This window comes from Mauremys mutica, chromosome 11 (genome assembly GCF_020497125.1).
Source record: "Mauremys mutica isolate MM-2020 ecotype Southern chromosome 11, ASM2049712v1, whole genome shotgun sequence".
Classification (NCBI taxonomy): domain Eukaryota; kingdom Metazoa; phylum Chordata; order Testudines; family Geoemydidae; genus Mauremys; species Mauremys mutica.
This window is the reverse complement of record NC_059082.1, coordinates 73,537,512-73,560,219: the sequence shown is the minus strand read 5'-3', so window position 1 is coordinate 73,560,219 and position 22,708 is coordinate 73,537,512. Positions and strand designations below refer to the sequence as shown.

Here is a 22,708-nt window from a genome sequence, read left to right as displayed (position 1 = left end):
CACCTGACTCACACTGGACCCACTCCAGGGATTTTTTGATCCTTAATCATGTTCTTTTGTTTGTTAATTTCCCTGTATTTTTTAAATACCAAACCTTTAAGGTGGGTTGGCACCTCAGCAGATAGGGAGCCTCCGCTGACATGCTGTGCTGACATGTTATCAAAGCAGGCCTCCCCTGAGGCTCATGTTTAGGTTGGACATTGCAGGGAGGGAGGGCATAGATGGTGGGGCTTGGGATTTATTCTGGCAATTATAGTGGTATAATTATGGTAAATTTCCCAGCATAGGCAAACCCTAAAACTCTGCTATTTTTAGGCTTCTCCCACTGCACTTCTCTTTCTACATTTCCCAGTAGCCTGAACCCCGTAATTGTGCTCCATGTCCCAGCAACCTCTGGCCCCCTCCAGACAAGCAATTTTCCCACTCTCCCCCCATTCTGAGATTCAGAAGTATGACTCCCTACCCCTGTAAGGCCCCCTGCATCCCACTCCCAATTCATGTCTCTCACTGCCCCCTACCCCTGCTCAGAACTGCTGCCCTTGGGAATGCCACCATCCGTAGGCCTCCACCCCACATTGCTGGCTTGGTCTGGCAGCTCAGCCTGGAGTCAGGAGGAGCCTACGTATGTCTGTAAAGGGATTAAAGTAATTTTCAATGTTGCTCTGCACACATGTGAAAGCACCTCTGGCTTAGTCCCTCAGGGAAGGGAAAAAACAAGCAGGATCATAGAAGTCACTTTAAGGTACACACCCTCCTTTGTATGACATCTCCCTGCCCAGGGCCCATGCAATAGGTGTCAGAACCCAGCTTTCTTCAGTCTGATCCAAAGAGAGAAAACCCACCAGACAAAGGGTAGCTGGCCGCAGCTAGGCAAAATGAAACACTAAGTCCCTTGCAATCATGTCATGTGGGCAACCAGTGTAAGGCAGATGGACAATATTCCAGTTCCTCAGGTGCTCCTGACCCTCTCTCCTCCCTGGGCTAGAGGAGTTGCCTCTTCCTCCTTTATAGGATCCCTACTCTAAGGAGGCTCTAGTTCACTCATTTCCTGCCTGTCTCGGCATTTCCTCACCAACTCTTTATGGGCACTTCAAGCTGGAAGCGTAACTTTCTTCTTCTTCAAATTCTTCTTTTTTTTTTTTATGGTTAGTCGCAAGCCTTTATACTGCACATTTTGGAAAAATGTGACTTCTTTGGAAGTGTGGTATAGTAAAATATGGACTGTCCTTGTAATGAAAAAGCTTTCACACCAAGTATGTTCACAAGAGAAGCACCAAATTGAGAAATTTGGTCACCCTTTTTAGCAGAGGAGGCTGGCTCCCTAGTCAGCAAGCCCAGAATGTTTATCCAGGTTCAGGATCAGGTTAATAGTCCAAGAATGAGTACTATACAATAAAATATTAACATACTCTATTGTTGCTGTGCCTCAATAAAAAGTTTTTTAAAAATAGTGACCACGTGAGGGGGTAGATGCTCAGGGTATGCACCTAGTGGCTTGGATGGGATTGTTCTCAGGGTGGCTAGCCCTTCCCACGCCACAATTACACTGTTTTTAGTACACTAGCTCAATCAGAGCTAGGGAGACCAGATAGCAAGTGTGAAAAATCAAGAGGGGGGGTGGAGGGTAATAGGAGCTTATATAAGAAAAAAGCCCCAAATATCAGGACTGTCCCTGTAAAATCGGGACATCTGGTCACCCTAATCAGAGCTAGCATGGATATGTCTCCTTGAGCTGGACTTTTCACTTTCAGCTCAAAGTGTAGATGTACCCTGTGTTCTGCAACTTCCCATTGCAAACCCATCCCCCCTACACTCACACCAAACTCCTCCCATATCTCCCTCCACTCCCCCTACTAAGTATATTTCTCCACAGTGAGGCCAGAAAATACAGCTGAAGCTATTAGGAGACATGGCAAGACAAATCATTAGGTACATTTTCAAGACACAACAGAGACATTAGTAATTCACCATAACTCCGCCCCTCTGCCCCTGCCCCCAACCTTCTTAGAAGTCTATCTTGGGAAGAAATGAGCCACGTGCATTATAGCGGGGTGGGAGGAAGAGACTTTGGGGGAAGCTAGGTATGGGTGGATGGGGTTCTTTGGAAGTGGGTTTTTACTGTAAAGCTAGTTTTAACCTTTATATGGAGCGGGTGCTGCTGCTCTATAATACCATTGCCACAGACAAAAACTGAAGTTCTGAGAGCATCTTGTGTACAATTGTGCATTGCTGCCGACTGGTGATTGTAGCTGATGTACACTAGTGTATTTCAAATTCTGTCATTCCTAAATTCTTCATTGCAACAACCCAAGTAGTTAGGTGCATCTATTCCACCCAGTGAAACAGCACTGGGAATGAGAACACTAGATGGGGGTAAAGCACTGCAAAGCAACAGCCAGAGAAAGGCTCTCTGGGTTTCTTGTACCTGTTCTGCACTGCTGGCCTGGAATGGGCAATGCAGGGGGCAGAAAAATGAGCTTTGTGATTCAGAAGAGCAAACGAGAAAAGACCCTCCTGCTCTATGACATCATCTCAGAGGCAGTGGCCAGAAAGGGCCAAAGCACTTGGTCTTGGTTGGGGAGCAGTGGGAGATGGTGGCTGCCCAGCAGAGCACCTAAACCCCATAGGAATGGAGCCTGGCATGGAATACCAAGTGGTAGTTGATTTCTCTCAGAAGTGTTAGATTTTTTTTTTGCTCCTCATGTTGCTCCATGTGCCCCCTTTCCCTGCAAGCCACTCTTCCTCCAACCCCCTCTTCCCATGGCTAGAGTCCAAAAAGACTCCCCTCCTAAACGCTGCATGACTGGTATTCCTGTCACAATGCAAAATGATTTCATAACCACTTAACATTAGTGCAGCTCTGCTGCACAAGGAGTGTTGCTATATAACTTAGTCATTTATAGTACACGGGGGCCATAAAAATTATTCATTAAAGCACCAATCAATCCTACCAAATGATGCATACAGGCCCATTAACCTCAGTTGGGCACTGCAGAAGCCCATCTCCACGGAATCTATTTGCAGGCTCAGAGCTTTTCAAACTTGTTTCTCAGGAAGCTGGGGATCCCGGTTATTCCGTATTTGAAAGAGCTCCTACAATTATTCCCTCTGCACTTGGCAATAAATTCACTTAAACTAGGCACTTGCTTTAAATATAATTGATCGGCATGTAACAACATCCCAGCATTAAAAATCCCATGATCATTTGGGTGGGATTTTCACAAGTGCCCAAGTGACTTAAGAGGACCTCCGATTGTCCATGCACTGGGAAGTTATTCCACCTTAATACTACTGGGGTCACTGCTAAGCTTTTGTGTTAGAGCGCAGATCCACTCCCTCTATTTTTGGTAAAGTTACCCGAGATATACTGTCCAGAACTCTGGATTGTTCAGGATATGTTGAGGAGCTCCATCTCCAAGAGATGGTGCACTGTCTGCAAATGAGGGGTATAGAGTGGGATTCAGGAGGCTACACAACATGTGTCCCTAGAACCATTCATAGAGCCAATTACCTCAGACAGTTATGGGCTGCATCTCTGAGCCAGCAAAAACTGGCACCTGAGATTATGGTTTGAAGCATTTTTCCCAGGTCACCCAGAATGCTTCTTTAAGGGAGACCTGTGGTATCATATAGGGTTTACTGTGGATCTTCTCCTGCTCCATGTTGTTCAGAGAAATACATTTAAGCTTCCAGCAAACAAAAAGGATTAAGCAAACAGAAGGGAAACTGCCATTTAAGACCAAACAGGTAAGGTTGCTTCCCATTGCACCAACTCTAATCAAGGTAGGAGGGGGAAAGGGTTAGAGAAGCAGAGCTCGACTGCTGGAAAGCATGAATATACAAACTTCCTATTGACTGCCTGACACAGTTTGAGGAACTCTGTCAGTCTGTACTTGTAGCAACCATATCCCAGAACTAGTTTTAACCAAGAGCTATTGACTTCTGGAGGTATGAAGCAAGTCAAAACTGCAGAAGTTATCCAAAGCCTAAGATGAGAACTGCATAATCAATGGTTATGTCAGGGGGAAATGCCTTAAAATATGAGACCTCCAATTGTGAAACTGTCAAAAAGCAACAGTGCTGCAGATCCCAGTATAAAGTATTTATTTAATACTCAACAATTAACACAAAGTCCTCCTTTAAATTCATTTTTTTTTTACAGTAAATAAAAATGTATTATTCCCCCCATGCATGATCACTGTGTATTAATCTAAGCCTTTTATTTTAGATGTGAAAAAATAAAGTGTTTCCCCGATTTCATCTTTTAATCATACAGCTATCACGTGGTGCACTGCATTCAAAGGAGACAAGAATTATTATGCCTAATGCACAGTTTGTGGTTATTATTTTTTACATAAAGTGTTAAATGAATCAACCACCCAATAAAAATAAATATTGCATCTTAAAGAACTGATAGTTTTGCAGTATCCCTTTTCTGTAAATAGAACTGTGTTTCAAAGATTTCCATGTGCTGCTTGTAGCAAAAAAAAAAAAAAAAAAAGTAGTGGTTTTGTTTGGTTACTAAAACAAAACCTCAAACTGTCACCTTTACACACTATTACAGACCTACCTAAAAGACTTCATTCTAAAAGAAAAAAAACTAATATGTTGGAGGAGGTTTTTTAGCTGCTGAATATCTATGTATAAAACAACAAGGCTAAAAAATTCTGGTCTAATTAGCAGCCAATGATCTACATTCAAATATCCATTCTTATAAGTGGTTGTTCACCTCTCCTCTGATAAAGGAACATCTGTATAAGAATGGTGTAATTTGGAGACTGATTTTAGATACACAGAATTGTTCTGGAGTGTGCAAATTATACTAATTGCTGTGACAGGAATGAATTTCAGGGATGTGTGTGGGGTATTGAAGTTTCCTGAATGTGCACCTTTAATTACACCCTCTTTGGGTTGTCTTGAAATACTTTTGGCACTGGGTTTATAGATCAGCTATACAACTATTTACCCTGCCTTTCAAGACATTCCTTTGTGACAGCAAAGGTCAAGTATTTTTCTTAATACATTAAAACAAAACTGGTTTAAAAATGTAAAGCAACAAACGAATGTTTATGCTTTATTTTGTATTGTTGTGAAAAAGGGAATACTGCATTTGAAACTGTAGAAGACTATATATCTTAATCAAAGCCACCAGCCAGCATATTGGAAGTCTGATAACAATCATTCCAATCAGTTCTATTGGCTATTTCTTTTTACATAAATAATATAGACCAAACATCATAAAACATTTCAGCAACCTTCTTTAACAGAACAGAGGAGCCCTTTTAGTTGTTGAGAAACAATTGCAGGACTCAAATTCTGAAATTGTCTTTTGAGTTACCCAACTGCCAAATTCATGCAGCTCCTAATGAAAAAAAATTCAATCAAGTTCAATAGGACTGCTATCTTCTTGACCATCTTCTGCATCATCATCTTCCCCAGCTCCCATCAGACTGTTTAAAAGATTTCCTATAATTAAATACAGGATAGTTACATTTTAATTTTAGAAAACTGGTGGAGTAAACTATTTTATTTTGAAGTTCATTACTGTAATGGAGTGGATAATTAAAAATATAAATATAGACATTAAAAGGTATTCCGCAAATTACAGCAGTTTCACAGTAGGGTACATTGCAGGCCCAATCTGTGTTTCTTATGTCCCTTTAAGTTATTCAGGTGCTTACTGTTATATGAAAATTTTTTACTTCAGAATGAATAATTCTTTAAAAACAAAGCCAATTTTTAAAAACCGCATGTGAAAAACATTTTATCATTAATAAAAAGTGATTACAGAAAACCACAGTAATCATCTCAAAAACTGCATGCCAAAGTGAGCTAGAGCACTTTAAAATCTGAGCTAGAATGGACTAGAAAACTAGAGAGCTGAAGTTGAAGCCAAACATTGTTCTATAAAAAGTCTGAGCATCTGAGTCTCCATTTACAAACAAAACAAATCAATATATTTTAAATTAAAAACCATATAAGCAGTGAAGTTATTTACATTAATTTTGAAAGCTACTTTTTCCAACTGAAACATTGACTAAATATTACTCCTGGGGAGATTCTGTGCCACAAAATTCTGCGCCAGACTTTAAAAAATATGCAAAATTCTGCAGAATTTTATTTGTCAAAATAATGCAATATAATCACACTAGTTTCAATTATTTTGGTAAGTTATTTAAAGTACAACACAGAAAAAAGTCACAATAACTATTCAGCATTTCCTAAACATGTTAAAGTTAAATTAGAAATACTTGGTAACTAATACCCTGCATTCCAGTTATAATCCTGGATTTTCATTTAAACTGCATTACAGAACACCAAACGGGAGGGAGGGAGTAGAATGTCATTTTAAAATTGCTCAGACTTTCACACATGAAAGTCATACAGTTTTGTTCATCATTGTTCTGGACCTACCTGGGTACTTTGGAAAGGGGTTTGGTTCTGATTGTCCTGACATTTAATTGACTGCTTGGTAAATGTTTTATTTGCCCTGAGAATGGGAACAGTTAACTAACAACAGAATAATTAACAATGTTACTATGCAGACAGGTTGCTACATTTCTGCTTCAGAGAATGAGATCAATTAACAATCAACAGAAACATTAACAAAATGTAGTGGTGTGTTTTTTTTTTACAAAAGCTATTTTCTTTAACATAAAAACAAACAATTTTCAGTAACATGATACTAATATTTAATTAAGTGTTTTTTTCAGTTCTCAAGAAGTTATATTTTATTAGGCAGGCAGGCAGCTACACTTCTGCCTCGGGGACAGAGCCTTCCTCCTGAATAACAAAAAGACCTATCCTCCTCCACCGCCTTAGGGCGGCAGTATCGAGAGAGGGACAGTCTCTCTCACTTGTTGGCCAGCCCCAGTAGGCACACACATGGAGCCCCTCTCCCCCTGCAGTGATTTGCGTCTCTGGAACAGAAGCACTGCCTTGGCTGCTGGGGAAGAGATGCGTGTCCCCCCCAGATTTCTTTTCCGTTTTTCTGCGTGGGGGGCACAGAAATATGAGGGCCATATGAATTCTGCACCCGCGCCTCCCATGGGCGCAGAATTCTGTCAGGAGTAAAATATGGAGAATTCTAACTTCAGTGGGATTTGAGGACAATCAGCACTTTAGTGACCAGCCCCTAAAAAGACATCTGAGAAATTTAAAAAGTTTTTAGATATATCAGAGTGATTGATTATTGACATGCTTTTTAGGTTCCAGCTTTTACTGAAGTTGCCTCTGTTAACCCTGGAAAAGTTGCTGAAAGCACTGAATGGCAGGACAGATGTACATTGTAGCATCTGCCTTAAATACAGGAATGAATCTTGGGAAACAAAATTGTGGTTTATAACATAGCGTTCGCACGCCCTCCATCTCACTCTCACAGATTCAAACTTCTGAAAGCCTGTTTACATACTGGATCAATTACAATAGTGATATTTTTACTAAACTTTGGGTACCAGATAAAGGAATTAAACACGTATTTATTATAAGCCAAAGAAGTTTCTAAGGAAGAACTTATTTCTTTATGGGAAAATATTGTAGTCAATGATTTTTTAAATATAATGTGACTCAATGTGTTCCGCTGTGATTTAAAAAACACAAAACAAAACGTGAATAGTACTTAATAACTGATGTTTTGATTTCTTCCGATAAGACTTTTGTAGAAAAACTGTATTAATATTGATTCCTCATGCAGAAATAAACATTTACTACACAAACACTACTTACTTTGAAAAATATTAGACTTCTCTCTAAGGTCCCAGTTCCGCAAATACTTCCAGACGTACTCAACTTTAAGAAATGAATATTCCCATTGAAATTAATAGGAATACTCATATGCTTCAAGTTAAGCCAATGCATAAATTTCAGGCGAAGGGTTTACTTTGCAATTTACTATTTAATCTCAGATTTAATATTTATAGGGATATTATACCATTTCTTCCCTTTTTTAACCAAAGTGAGGATTTTATAAACTTCATATCCATTACATTACAAGTGTAACTGATTTATTTTATATTGGTGACTAATTTTATCTATGTTTACTTGTGTCAAAGACACTATACATAAATTAGGCCAAATACAATGGGTGAGTAATAGTCCATAAACTGGTACTAGTTCCAAAAAGATTAGACGTTGTATCCATAGACATTTCATTGTTATAAATTACCTAGTAATCCTCCATAGGATGACGTCTGCTTGGGTGGAACTCCAAAGAACAGCTGTCCTATTCTATCTAGGTACTGAAATGACACACAAAACAGATGTTAATTGTTTATACATGTCAAAGTATCTATGATAAGAAAAGTCAAACCCTAAAATTTTCTAGCACAGGAGTGGGCAAACTTTTTGGCACATCTGGGTACGGAAATTGTATGGCGGGCCATGAATGCTCACAAAATTGGAGGTTGGGGTGCAGTAGGGGGTGAGAGCTCCAGCTGGGGGCTGGGGGCTCTGTGGTGGGTCCAGAAATGAGGAGTTCAGTGTGCAGAAGGGGGCTCCGGGCTGGGGCAAGCGGTTAGGGTGTGAGGGGGGTGAAGGTTCTGGCTGGGGGTGCAGGCTCTGGGGTGGGGCTGGGGACGACGGGTTGGGAGGAGGTGCAGGAGGGTGCTCCGGGCTGGGAGCAAGGGGTTCGGAGGACAGGAGGGGGATATGGGCTGGAGGTTGGGGCGTGGGAGGGGGTCAGGGGTTCAGGCTCTGGGCAGCGCTTACCTCAAGCAGCTCCCAGAAGCAGCGGCATGTCCCCCTCTGGCTCCTATGCGGAGGCTCAACCAGGCAGCTCTGCACACTGCCCCGTCTGCAGACACCACCCCTGCAGCTCCCATTGACCATGGCTCCCGGCCAACGGGAGCGGTGTTTGGAGCAGGGGCAGCGTGCCCAGCACCTTGGCTGCCCCTACATGTAAGAGCCAGAGGGGATTTGTGCCACTGCTTCTGACAGCCGCGCAGAGCCACGGTATGCAAGGAGGGGGGCAAGCCTCCGACCCCACTCCCCAACTGAGGGCATGTGTATATGTTATGTTGAAAAGGCATTATTTAATCAATTCTACTGGGCTGTGTTACAGCTAACTACTGATAACTCACCTCATTATACATAGGATCTCTTTTCAGCGAAGGTTGATACTGTTCACACAATACTGTAAATACTGTTAGTTTTCCTCTAGAAAGGAAACAAAGCACAAAATGTAATCATAGCACAAAATGAAAAAGTTAATTAAAACCAAAGTAATAAAAAGTCATACCCATCCACAGCCAGTAACAGAAACCAGATGAAATTTAGCAATGGTTGTACAAATGGAGGCCCCTTTTCTATTGAAGGATGTTTCTGTGTATATGTCGTAAAAACCACTGATGCACTGGTCTTGTTTTTTAAGCAGAGAAATCTGAAAGAGGAAGCAGTAAAATAGATGTTGAAAAAGGTATTTGGGAGCTTCCAAGAATTTCTTTTAAACTAAGAAAAAAAAGTCTAATGTTCACTCTGATCTACAATAACTTTAACTTAAAAAGCCACACCAGGCTCAATAGATCAGTTAATAACAGAAGCTCTATTAACTGAAAATGAAGAGCTGTAGCAACTACTTAAAATCAGCCAAGGAGAAAATTGTTAAACGACTTTAAAGAACACCAGAAGCATTTGCAAATGAATAAGAGTCATACTGTTAGCTTAGACAGTAATAGTTAATGAGAAAGTTAATCTAAAGGAAGACATTCTATCCAACTTTATTCAACCTCTATCAGAAGCTCATGAAAAATTATAATGGGTGCTACTTTTTATGCATAATTCAGGTTAACTGGAGCTGTCCTTACTGCGGCCAAAAGTTTATCCCGTGGAAATAAATTTTAATTTCAGCGCATACCTCATTTTTCCTGATATCCAAAATAATCACCCCCCTCTTTTGGTGTGCAGCTGTAAATCCTGAATGACAAAACAAATTTCCCTTCTACTCTTGGTACTGATTCAGTGCTACTACATCAAACAAATTCTGTCCATATTGTGTCTAAATGTCTACAAGTCTTATCTTAAGTAAATACAGTCAGATTCTCAAACAGAATTTGTCACTAGTTAATGAACTGATTGATGACCAAGATCATCTGATTCTTGAATAATGCCAAGTTATTTCTAGTTCTAGTTTTTGCAAGACCCGCACACTTACTGGGAACTTTGTGCTCAGGTGGTAAATGCTAGTAAGTATTGAGAGGGCTGCAATGAGAGACTTCATTTTCAGTTCTGTATTAGCCTCTGTACCTGAACCATTAGACATTGTGGGTTTTTATTATTATTATTGTTCACTGCTGAACTTACAACATCAATTTTGCATGGGATTATACCTTGTGATAAATCCACATATGTTGTAAGATTTATTCTAGCAATATATCTAGGTCAGTAAAAGATTTAGTTGCATAAATACTGCTTGGCAGAATATACCTTATAAATGCTTTTCAACACATGTAATTGCCCTGCCTGTACTGGAAACCTATAAAGGGACTGCTCCAGTTTACAGGTTGGAGAATGTTACAGTAAAAGCAGAAAGACTAGGCTTGAGAGGTGTTTCAGCATGACAAAAGCAAATACTGTTCCAACCTATCCAACCCTCCATACAAGAGGCTTATTATAATAAAATAATTAGAGGTGACAGATGAAAGGGAAGCCATTTTCGCTGACAGTTAGGCAGGCAACCTGGGAACTGCTCATCTTCAGAGTGTGTTAGTTAAAACAGAGTTAAAATTGACACAGTCCAGGCTAGTAAATCAAAGTATTTGATTATCAGTTTGTAAACCTGCAAAATTATATGTATTCCTTCCCCCTGTAAAACAAATACTTTAATGATCTTAGGAAACTGGCAGTAACTCCACTCACTGAAGTACCCTACATTGCCATTGAATGTGCTTGATGAAACAAAAGTAGTTCTTAGATGGCAAGCTGCCAGGCAGGAACCACATCAGCCTTTTGTGTTTGCACACAGCCCAGTACAATGATCTGGGCCTCTGGGCACCACCATCACATGAATAATAATGACAAGGACATATTTCATCATCAGCCTTTCAGGGGGTATTATGAAGAGAAGGGAATCTTACAAATGATTACAAATTCATTTTTAACATAAGGGCACTAACTACCTCTTAAAAGGAGAACTTTTACTTTAATTATGACGATGCTACTCTCAGATTCAGATGGATTAGTTTAATTCTAGCTTTCACACCTTCACTGTCAATTTTTTTTTTTAAACACACACACAAATATATAAATTGTGGGAGTGGGTCACATACAATCTTTGAATCAATATACAAAGTTTTTCCACCTCACTAACTACACAAAAGACTAAAAAACTTAATTCACTTTTACAATTTCTTTTGCAAAAAGATATATTTAACTCAGTTACCCTACTTTGCTTGAGGCCAGACCCCAGAATGCAAATAGTTTAATCCAACACTTTGCACAGCAAACACTTTCATATCAAATAAATGTTGAACACCTACTGTAAGACTGCCTGAGCTACAAACATGTCCACCTCACTGCGATATCCCCTGGATGATGAATATTCTACTAGCATATTAGCACATCCTTCGCCATCTGTGGAGTGCAAGAAGTGATACCGAGATTCACAATAGTTTTGCTCTACAGAAGAAAGACAAAAAGAAAACAGCTGTTAAGAAATCAGTTTGTTATGCTAAATTCAAGAACATTTGGTAGGTTTGTTCCTTTTCCAAACAGATGTGTCATGGGGGCTGTTATGTAAACATGGGTATATACAACAAATACAAGGAAATGGCCATTTCAAAAAAATTAAGTATATTTTGAATTAGTAATATTTAAAAACTGTTTGTATTCAGACATTGCTTCCCCTGTCTATATCGGTCTTACTCCTCAAATACACCAAATTACAGTCTTGACCATCAGCATATTAAATATATTATTACCAGCAGTGAGATGATGGGGCAAGAAGTTTCACCTTAAACTCCAATGCCATTACCTTGAATTGTGTGGAGAAGAGGTTTCGCCTAATTTTAGTCTGACTCACTCCCACTATCAAACTTAAGTTATTTCTATACTGTAGCAAAAGTTAATAGGAAATAAAAAGATTTACCAGAACTCCATTTCAGGCAAAGCTGTATTCAATGGCCGTGGCATATCAAAGTCATGATCTTAATTATATTTTGAACCCGAAAGTCCCATTTTAATAATCCAGCCATCTTCAAATTAAAGTCTCAAAAATATGACCTAAGAGAACACCTGTGGATGGCTAGCAAGTCATCTGCTCTAGTCTGAGCACACTCAATTTTAAGTACATGCTGTTTCCTTCGCTCATCACGTCCACATGCCTGCTGGAGCTTCATTGAGAAACCAACACTAATGCTTCAGAAATATTCTCACTCGGCAGCTGACAACAGCAATACCCATCAAATGCCAACCAATAACTCTCACAATTACATCACTGAGAAATAGTAAGGCACATCAAACAAAGGCAGTCTGAACTTTCGACCAAGGGGTAAAGTTTACTATTTTTGACTAACACCCGGACTTCAGAAGAGCAGGTCTGATTTTGTTTTGTTAGAAAGTTCACTTAGTATGTTGGTGTTAGTAGAGACCCATGGGACATCAAAGAAAGTGACTTTTTGTTCAATTATTCTCAAACTAACGTTCGTATGGGCTGTATATAACACATCTTATATTCATGCATCATCTATGACCGAAATAAGAGTTTTATGCACCTCTCTCATCACATTGTACACTTGATTTCACGCATAATGAAACCACAATAAATTCAAGAAAAGGGCTCTGAAATTAGTTATGTTAAGTAAGCCTGATGATCAGAGTTCAATTTCATGTAGACACTAAGTCAAAAGACACTAAAGACTACTGGGAAGTGTTGCCATGTGCTGAAACTGTCTCTGGTGAGTTTATCCAGGATTTAAAAAAAAAAGCAGACACTGAAATAACTTATAATCGATGGTGTCTTAAACTCTCTTGTGACTAGCCTGGGTTTACTACAGCACTAGGTGGAAGCCTCACTCTGTGCTCTGCTCTCCAACAGGTTCATCAAGCAAAATTTTAACTTACACAATAAGAAAAGAACAAACCCAATCTATACAAATTTATATTTCATTTTTTCACCTCTAAGAAAATTAAGTTATTGATATAATTATCTTAAAAGATTTCTAAAATCTCAGTGTTACGAAAATGAGCAAAATCAATTGTTCCTACCTTTCCACAACGTGATGGCTAATAACTGATGTAGTTTCGGATGACCGAGTTTCCCTGATCCACCGCTGGACCATTTCAGTGCTCTGGACACAAAAGCTACTCTTTCAGGAGAATTTGGATCCATCAAACTAAACACTTTAGCCAAGTTTTCTAGAAGCAATACAAATATGCAATTAACATTACCAGGAACATAGCAAAGTTTCTCCTGTTATCAATAAACCTTTGTAAAAACATCTTGAAAGATCAGTTGTTCTTCTTAAATGAGTGACTGAACAATGTACTTCCATGTGTACAAGTCAATCTTAGCTCTGTAAATCAGTAACGTCCAATTGACCTCTCCGCTGCAGTGCCAGAAACCATACCCTGCCTAGTAACTGGCACTAGGTAGGAACAGCTTCCCATGTCCCATGGCTTAAGACAGATGTTCCTTTGCTGTCAGGGAGTTCCAGTGAGGAGACAAAGCTTCAGTTAGGAAGGTGCACACCAGTCATAAGAAGTGTCAGGGATGGGAGCCTGTAATTAGGAGCAGGGCTGTTGGAGGACCGTGGAGTGAAATGCCAGACTGGATCTATGGAAACCAAGTGCATTCCCTATCCCATTCTCCAGTTGGTCCGCAGGCACCTAGAACAGCAGTTGATGTGGAAGGGACTCTTCATGTGATTTCCAGCTGGGCAGCTCAGAAGAAGGGCTTTATGAACTGCACGCTTACCCGACAAGCAAAGTTTCTTTGACAAAATGGCCGACCCGCGGGCAATGCACACATCACCACACTGACTGGATAGGAAGCCGCTGTCCATCAAAGCGGCGGAGAGGTCAATTACTGTGCAGACAATACTTGTCGCTCCTGTGCTGGGGAGAGGACAATGCCAAAAATCATGCTCCACCTACAAAACATAGTGATGTTTGCTCAAAGTATGTCCGTATGCTTAGAGCCACATCAATTACTGAAAAAAAACAGGAGTACTTGTGGCACCTTAAAGACTAACAAATTTATTGTAGCATGAGCTTTCGTGAGCTCCGAAGAAGTGAGCTTTAGCTCACGAAAGCTCATGCTACAATAAATTTGTTAGTCTTTAAGGTGCCACAAGTACTCCTGTTTTTTTTGCGGATACAGACTAACACGGCTGCTACTCTGAAACCTATCAATTACTGAGAATCCATTATTTTTCCAGCAATTGTGTCTGCATGTCACTTCTGGAACTAAATTAACCCCTTAGCAAAACAGGAGCCCACAACTCATGGCACAATGAAAGGGATTGAAGGTTTAGGAGAGCATTACGTTTCTGATAACACAAATTTCTCTGAAGTGCAAATACACTTGAAACTCTGTCAAACTAAACACAATGAGATAATCTCACCTAGTAGTTCATCTGTTACTTTTGCGTCCGATTTCTCTAAGGACTCTAAAACCAGCATGGACAGATCAGCAGCACTGTTTTGCTACAAAATGTGCACAAAAACAAGAAATGTATTGTTAGTGCTGAAGCTATCATTAGTTGCGAGAATAAGGTCAAGAAAATGCTTAAAGAATTTTGTGAAAAGCAAATTTTCAGATGGAACAGGGACAATTAACCCTGTTCCACCCTCACAAAAAGTAGTAGTAATTTAATAAAGTAAACCGAAAACCTGCATGAAAATACAGCACAACTGGCTTAGGCTGCAAATGCAGTGTGGACACACATGAATGTCAAAGTCTCTACAAGTGATGCAATTAATCTCTACACAGAAAAGACACAGGACTCATGCACTGGGAAAAGACTACATAGCAACTTCCCACAATAAAGACTTGTCTACATGGGGACATTCGGGAAAGTTAAGATGAATTAACCAAATCCTTGAAGAAGGATTAAGTGAACTAAATAACATCACACCAGGGTTTAATGTGCTTTAACCTATGTATTGCTTCATGATCTTAGTTGATTTGTCTTTTCTGATTGTCCTAGTGTAGACAAGCTCTAGACTGCTTATGAGCCCAAAACTTTAACACTAATGAGTCACCATTTAACCCTCCAACAATTTGGAAAAAATAAAAGGATTTCTTACTTGGCTGTGACTAAAGAACAACAGTGCCCCTGAATACATCAGTTCTCTTGCTTCTACGTGTTTGCCTTGGGACATATACCTGCAAATAAAAACAAAGCAAAACAAAAAATTCTTTAGATAAAGTATCATTAAGCGACAGGTTTACATATACTCAAAAATCACTTGAATTTGAAAGTCATTTAATACTACTTGAAGCACAAGGTGACACAAAGATTTATTTTCAAATATGTATGTTTGTATTGAAAATCAATGTATAAACAAGTGAAAGCTACAATAAAGCTGGTTGTATAGAAAGCATATTGTATATGAATGGATCTTATTATAAATATTTAAAAAAATAATAATTTCCCTTTCTTGGTCCTCACCCAAAAGTTAGTCCCAAAAGGAGAACAGATCAAAAGTTATAAGCATATGAAAACAAGGAATTATAATAGAACTTTGGAACATCACGTTACCACTTTTGCCTTAACAAAATTTTTAAATATCATAGAATATCAGGGTTGGAAGGCACCTCAGGAAGTCTTCTAGTCCAACCCCCTGCTTAAAGCAGGACCAATCCCCAACTAAATCCTCAAATCGCCTCCTCAAGGATTGAACTCACAACCCTGGGTTTAGCAGGCCGATGCTCAAGCCACTGAGCTACTATTCTTACTCTCTTGGAACAGTGGGACAGCATCCAAAAGTCTGGTATGATGCACAAGACAATTCTTATTATGTGAATAATAAATGAAAGTCTCCAGCATGTCCTATTACATCAATTAATATATGGAAGTTTAAAGTGCTTTCAGTATAAATGCTATACAGCACTGTAACATACGGTTGAGCCATTACAAGACAAGCTTGCATATCACAAATATCATATCATAGCATAAGAACGGCCCTACTGGGTCAGACCAAAAGTCCATCTGGCCCAGTATCCTGTCTTCTGACAGTGGCCAGTGCCAGGTGCCCCGAGGGAATGAACAGAACAGGTCATCATCAAGTGATCCATCACCTGTTGCTCATTCCCAGCTTCTGAGACATCTTCACTCAACTCTTTCCCAGTCTCTCCTCACTCTCTTCTAGTCTCCCCGATTACCACTTTTGGCTGCTACACAAGAGGACATGAAAAGTCCAATCATCCTTTGTAGAGCCAAATTAGATAAGCTTTGATAGTATCTATAGCAATCAGAAAGAGTCACCACACAATTTTTCAAAAAATCTGAGCAGTCACTTTCACCCACTTTCACAAAGACAGCAAATGCAAATGTAGACAAGGCCTAAGACTGTAAGTTGGAGCGCATTAAATCAGCCTTGGGTGCCCTGAGGTGTCCACACTGGCAAGGCACTTAGAGCGCCTGGACCCCGCAGCTGGAGTGCTCCTGGCAATCCACCTCCATGAGAAGCATAAAGCTTTCTGAACCCCAGCTGAAACGCCACGGTGTCAGTGTGGATGATGTGTTGCATTACTGCACTGTGATTGCCTTCCAGAAATGTCCCATAATCCCTTGAAGTCAAGTGGCCACTCTGGTCATTGTTTGAACTCGGCTGCAGGCATGCGGCTATCCCGTTTCAAAGCTCTGTTTCTGACATCCCGTAGGCTTATCTGCTCCGGGACACAAAGCACACCAGTACTGTGGAATGCTCCTGCTGGGGGGGCGGGGAGAGAGAGAGAGAGAGAGAGAGAGAGACGGGGACTGATGTCGGGTTTCCCCCTTCCCCTGTCTGAACTTACAAGATAGCATGCTGACACACTCTGCCCCCCAAAACATACAGTCTCTCCCCCCACATACACACACTGTCCCACTCCCCACTCCCTCATTTGAAAAGCAGCTGGCAATCTAGTAGGATGCCCATGGAACAATGGGATTGGGAACCCTGCATCATGTGATGCTGTGCCCCATTAGGCATTGCAAACCTTTCCCAAAGCACACTGCAGCCACTTGCATGCTGGGATAGCTACCACAATGCACTGCTCTCTGTGGCCTTGCAAGAGCTGCTAATGTGGACATGCTCCAGTCACAAGGAGCACAGTGTGAACACACAGCAGCGCTTTCCTTGCTGCTGTCTCCAAGGGCTGGTTTAACTCCCAGTGCTCTACATACGCATGTGTAGACATAGCCTTAGAAACTTCACATTTCAAAACCTAATTGCTCAACAATTCAGCTTCTAGCTTCTTCATTTAAAAATGAATGTTACAAACTCAAAGTGAGAAAAAAACAACAACCATCCTTCATTCCAAAATTGCCATTATAAGGCGATATGATTAGTACCACACTGCTGTCATTACAATCTCCTGGTCACAACCACCACCACTCTCTATAGCTAAAGGTTTTGTATAGAATACTACACCTTGGCGAGTGGAATAACGTTTGTTGCACCCCCACTGGAGCGCGGCAGCGCCAGTGGTGAACGAGGTGTTGCATTACTGTGCTCTGATCGGCCTCCAGAAACGCCCCATAATCCCCTTAACTCAAGTGGCCACTCTAGTCATTGTTTTGAACTCCTGTAGGAATGCAGAAATGCCCTTTCAAAGCTCCATTTCTGACAGCCGGCATGTAAGCCATTACTGTGGAATGCTGTGTGAGAGAGAGAGGCGGGGGGAGGAAGAGGTCTGCTGCTGTCTGAACTTAGAAGACAGCATACTGACATGCTCTCAGCCCCCAAAAACCCACTCTCCCCCCCCACCCCGCACATACACACTCTGTCACACTCCACCCCACTCCTCCCATTTTAAAAGCACGTTGCAGTCACTTGCATGCTGGGATAGCTGCCCATAATGCACCACTCCCAATGCTGCTGCAAGTGCCGCAAATGTGGCCATGCCAGTGTGCTTGAAGCTGTCAGTGTGGACAGATTGCAGCGCTTTCCCTACTGCGCTCTACGAAGGCTGGTTTAACTCAAAGCGCTCTACATCTGCAAGTGTGGCCATGCCCTAAGTGGCTTGGCAGTGTGTACACCTCGGGAGTTACACTGCAGAAAGCTGCTTTACTGCGCAGAAACTTGCCCAGTGTAGACAAGACCAAAGTTGACCTTCCTGGATTTCCACTGATCTTTCAGCCAGACAGATAAATAAAAGAACAGAAATAGTATCTTTTTAAGCTAAGATTTTTTTTGCTCTCAGCTAAATTTCTGAGGCTGACACTGTTCAAATGTCAATACTTCCAGAATTTTAATATATTGTATGCTCCAGTGATTCCACTTTTATTTGATACTATGTGTTCCAAATTATTCTGCTCTTTGGCTTGTTTGTGCATTTTTTGTTTGTTTTTTTTTCCCCACTAAAAGATTACCTTTATCTGACTGCCTCTATACAGACTTTTTGTGGACTCTACCGTATAGCAGAGATTGGTTTACTGAAAGGATGAATAGTTTCATATGTGATGATTTTGCAATCCTGGCTATTTATATTTTGAACAATGGCTGTTTGTTACTTTTATATACATAAATCAGAAGGAAAAAAAAGAGATTGCTATTTCTTAAACTGATTGTAACAATGTTCCCTCTGGCCAGACAGGACCAAAATACCTATTTCCAATAGGAGTATCTCTGTTCCTCCTCCTACAATCAAACTGCATTGTAACACCACTTTCCTGCTAAGTGAACTCTAGAGACCCATTAATATGGATAGTTCAACAAAACAAGGTTTTCTCTCAGTTCCTTGCTCCTATTCCACTGCCCCCAAAGCATTGCCTTTCAAGGTCACCGCCTGGGGAGTAAAAGACCAAAAATCAGGAAAATGCCTATGACTAGGTGTGGAAAATATAATCACTTAAGTTTGTAGCAATTTTATTTATTTAAAGCAGCTTCTTACAAGTCTATTTTATCTGCCATTAAAGCATACCACTATAAACGGAAGCTATTAGGAATCCTGTCTGCGCCAAAAGCTCAGTTAATTTCCTTCTTTTGAAGATAGGACACTAACAAAATAATGTCATTTTAAAATGAAAATTGTTCAAAAAAATAGTTGTGTTGACAGAACTAATATACTGCATTACGCTTATCAAGATATAAGCGGGTGTATTTGCACAGTAACATAGTGGAATTCTATGTGCAGGTTTATTCAGATATGAAATGAGCACATTACAAAAGCTAAGACAAATTTAGCCTTCAAATCTTTCAAAAATAGAATGTCTCACTTCATGATATTGTATAGTCACTCTCCAGATCACGACTGAAGTTATTAAGAAAGCAACATGGGAAACTAAGTAGCACTGTATCTGACATGTCAATTAATTAATTAAATTGATAATACTTCTTGTTCCTTATCTTTTATAAGATTCATCATTGTTATAGATTACAGTGGAGTGGGAGCAGGGAAATGTAGAAATGGATCAAAACATTTCTGTAAATGAGGCCTTGATGGCTTATTCAGATTAAACAAAGTGTCCACGAGCACTAATAAAACGTAAGCCAGTTTGACTACCACCTTGAAGTTAAACCTGGAAGTCTGACTTGAAATTTCAAAAGTCAGAAACCTAGATGTGCTTGAACAGTCAGCACCTACAATAATAATGAAACCCAAGTACGTACATTCATAGGAACATAGGAATTTCCATACTGGATTAGACCCGAGCTCCATCTATCCTGTCTCCAACAGTGGCAAGTATCAGATGCTTCAGAGGAAGGTGTTAAAAATCCTGAAGCAGGGAGAAATGGATAATTTGTCTACCCTCATTAGATCTCATCCTAATCTCTATTAGGGAATGGTTTAAACCATAAAGTTTAGTACCTCTTCCAAAATTTATTAGCACTATACTATAACAATTCTAGATATTCTTGTTATTCCTAAGTGGTATCCCTTTCTGAATATTGATAAATTCTTGGACTCAATGACTTCCTGTGGTAAGGTCCACAGTTTAATTATGATTTGTTATGGGGAAATATTTCCTTTTTATTATTTTTGAATTTACCACTTTTTTATTTCACTGAATGCCTCCTTGTTCTTGTGTTATGCCTGATCTACCCATTTTAAATTAATTTAGTGGGTTCAAGCCAGGATGCAAGTTACTGCATTTTAAATTACTATGAAAGAAGAGACTGCTTGTTACAAGTTGTGTAAGAAAGAAAAACATTGTCACAATCTAAACTTTTCTGCAACAAAATTAAAGATAGATTTCTGCTGACAAACTGTTTCAACAGAAGTATTTGGAGATGTATTGTTACCCTTAAACATCTGAGTACTATTTAGTCTCTGTCACTCAGACTAATATTAAATGCAAAAGAGTGTTTAATAATGAAGTCTTACACCGTAGATGACAATTCAAGATTACAGCAGCCATGTACTCAAAGTAGTAATACCACAGTACAAATACTGTAACAGGTCTGCTTCATGGTATTCATTAATAGGCAAGGCACAAAATGGAGTTGTGCAGTAATATCTGCCTTTTTTTTAAATTTCCAAGTTGACTAAACATGGTGAGAAATCAATGCATTTTAAAGTGTCTTCAAATCAATGACACTAAAATCAGGACATCCAAAAACCAGAATTACATCTGATCTGCAATTAAAAGTCGACCTATCAAGCAACCCATTTGGAGAGACACCCTCACAGCGGATTCATTTTAAGACACATTTTAAATCATCTTACTCTTAAAATGGGGAATTTCATTGTGTATTTTAATTAAACAATTAATCAACATTTGTTTTGTTTTTTAAATTCAAATTGTAATTTTATGACAGGTCTGAAGAAATTTGCACACTGTACTTTTACATATGAATGACACTTTTAATTAGAAGGAAAACATTTTGGAGTAAAAGAGTTTACAGGTTTCTAAGGATATACCTATGTTACCACCAGATGATAACTTTCACCCAGCATGTGGGTTACTGCAGAACTACTAATTCAGTCACACTAATAATATTAACACTCTGTACTACTATTCTATCTTCCATCTGGGGATCTCAAAGTCCTTTAGCAAATGTTAATTAAGTCCTTCAGCAGCTTGTTTTAATATAGTCAACCTTTACATAACTCTGAGAAGAAACTGCTCCTCATGAACTCATATTCTTTAATCCTTCTTAAAATGTAACCTTATCCTTTTAAATTTAAACATCCCTAAAAAGGAATGAAAGCACCTGAGAAGGTGGAAGGGGGATAATGTAACTAACCCATTTATGCATCTCAATAGAAAGGTGCAACACAACCTCGATCATTACCTCTCTTTCCATTGGTTAGAGAGAGGAGACCCCTTGACCAAACAGGACTGGCCTTTGGATGCCAAGATGCTGGCGCAAAAATTGGCATAACAGGGGGGGGGAAAAAGGGGGGTAGAAAAAAAATGAGTAAGGGAAAATCTTTTTCTCCAATCCTGCTTTGCTCCAAGGCAAGTCTTTAAGCAGTGCCAAACAGACGGAAAAGGAAAAAGAGAATGAAAAACCAAGCTGCATTTGCTTTTCGGGGCCTAATTGTTGTGGAGATCACCTGGGGCTCTCTGGATGAGTGTGATGACAGCCTAGTGAAGCAGAGGAGTACAAAAAGGGGAAGAAGATGAATAATGGGACCGTTTATATAAGGGAGACAAGGGGCCCACAATTTACAGGTCTGTGTGTGGACCTTCCACAAAAGGTCAAGCACCCATCATGCCACAGCAGAGTGGTGGTGAAGAGCTAGGTCACAACCTGCCTCACCTCCCAGGCAAATCAGTTCAGGGTGGAGAGTGGCCCATGATCATTAACTACAAGACCCCACCATCAATGGGTGGCCCCAACCCCGAGTAGGTTAGAGATTGGGGGCCAGTCTCCAGACTTGCTGGCCAGGGGGTCTCAGGGCACTATAATGCCAGCCTCCACCCTATGAACATCTATGTAGTTTGCATCCGACGAAGTGGGTATTCACCCACGAAAGCTCAGGCTGCAAAACGTCTGTCAGTCTATAAGGTGCCACAGGATTCTTTGCTGCTTTTACAGAACCAGACTAACACGGCTACCCCTCTGATACTATGTAGCTTGGGCACCCCCGACCCCGCACCAGCCAAGAGCCTCTCTCCTCCGCAAGCCAGACTCCAGACCCCCTTCACTCCCCTCCCCCCAGCCAGACTCCATCCCCTCTTCACTCCCTCCTCCGCCATCAGCCAAGTGCCCCTCTTCCCCCCAAACCGACTCCAGCCCCCCTTCACTCCTCCCTCCCCCACCAGCCAAGAGCCCCTCTCCCCCCCAGCCAGACTCCAGCCCCCCCTTTCACTCCTCCCTCCCCCACCAGCCAAGAGCCCCACTGCCCCCCAAGCCAGACTCCAGCCCCCCCTTTCACTCCTCCCTCCCCCACCAGCCAAGAGCCCCTCTGCCCCCCAAGCCAGACTCCAGCCCCCCCTTCCCCCACCCCCCGAGGGGGAAGGACGAACGGGGGCGGCGGGGAGAGGGAATTAGTCTAACCCCTCCGCAACCCCCTTCCCCTCAATTCCGCCTCCCCACGCACGTCGCGCTACTCTTCACGGTGAGCCCCTCCCCCCTGTAGCCCAATCAGCTGGCGAGTAGGAGAGACGGACAGGCC

The 22,708-nt window shown here is 40.8% G+C and overlaps 1 protein-coding gene across 2 annotated transcripts in view; it reads right to left on the bottom strand.

The window, feature by feature from the left end:
• Nucleotides 1-4,087: 4,087 nt before the first annotated feature.
• Nucleotides 4,088-22,708, bottom strand: part of GET4 (guided entry of tail-anchored proteins factor 4) — a 19,920-nt gene continuing 1,299 nt past the window's right edge. The window contains exons 2-10 of one of the 2 annotated variants that reach the window (XM_044981182.1): nt 15,241-15,319; nt 14,556-14,637; nt 13,907-14,041; nt 13,198-13,347; nt 11,472-11,610; nt 9,236-9,376; nt 9,078-9,153; nt 8,165-8,237; nt 4,088-5,466 (exon numbers count right to left, since the gene is read on the bottom strand). In XM_044981182.1, coding sequence (XP_044837117.1) covers nt 5,378-5,466; nt 8,165-8,237; nt 9,078-9,153; nt 9,236-9,376; nt 11,472-11,610; nt 13,198-13,347; nt 13,907-14,041; nt 14,556-14,637; nt 15,241-15,319 — 964 coding nt within the window. In that variant the 3' untranslated portion in view covers nt 4,088-5,377. The remainder of the gene's footprint in view (nt 5,467-8,164; nt 8,238-9,077; nt 9,154-9,235; nt 9,377-11,471; nt 11,611-13,197; nt 13,348-13,906; nt 14,042-14,555; nt 14,638-15,240; nt 15,320-22,708) is intronic. The other variant, XM_044981183.1, reaches the window with a different exon arrangement.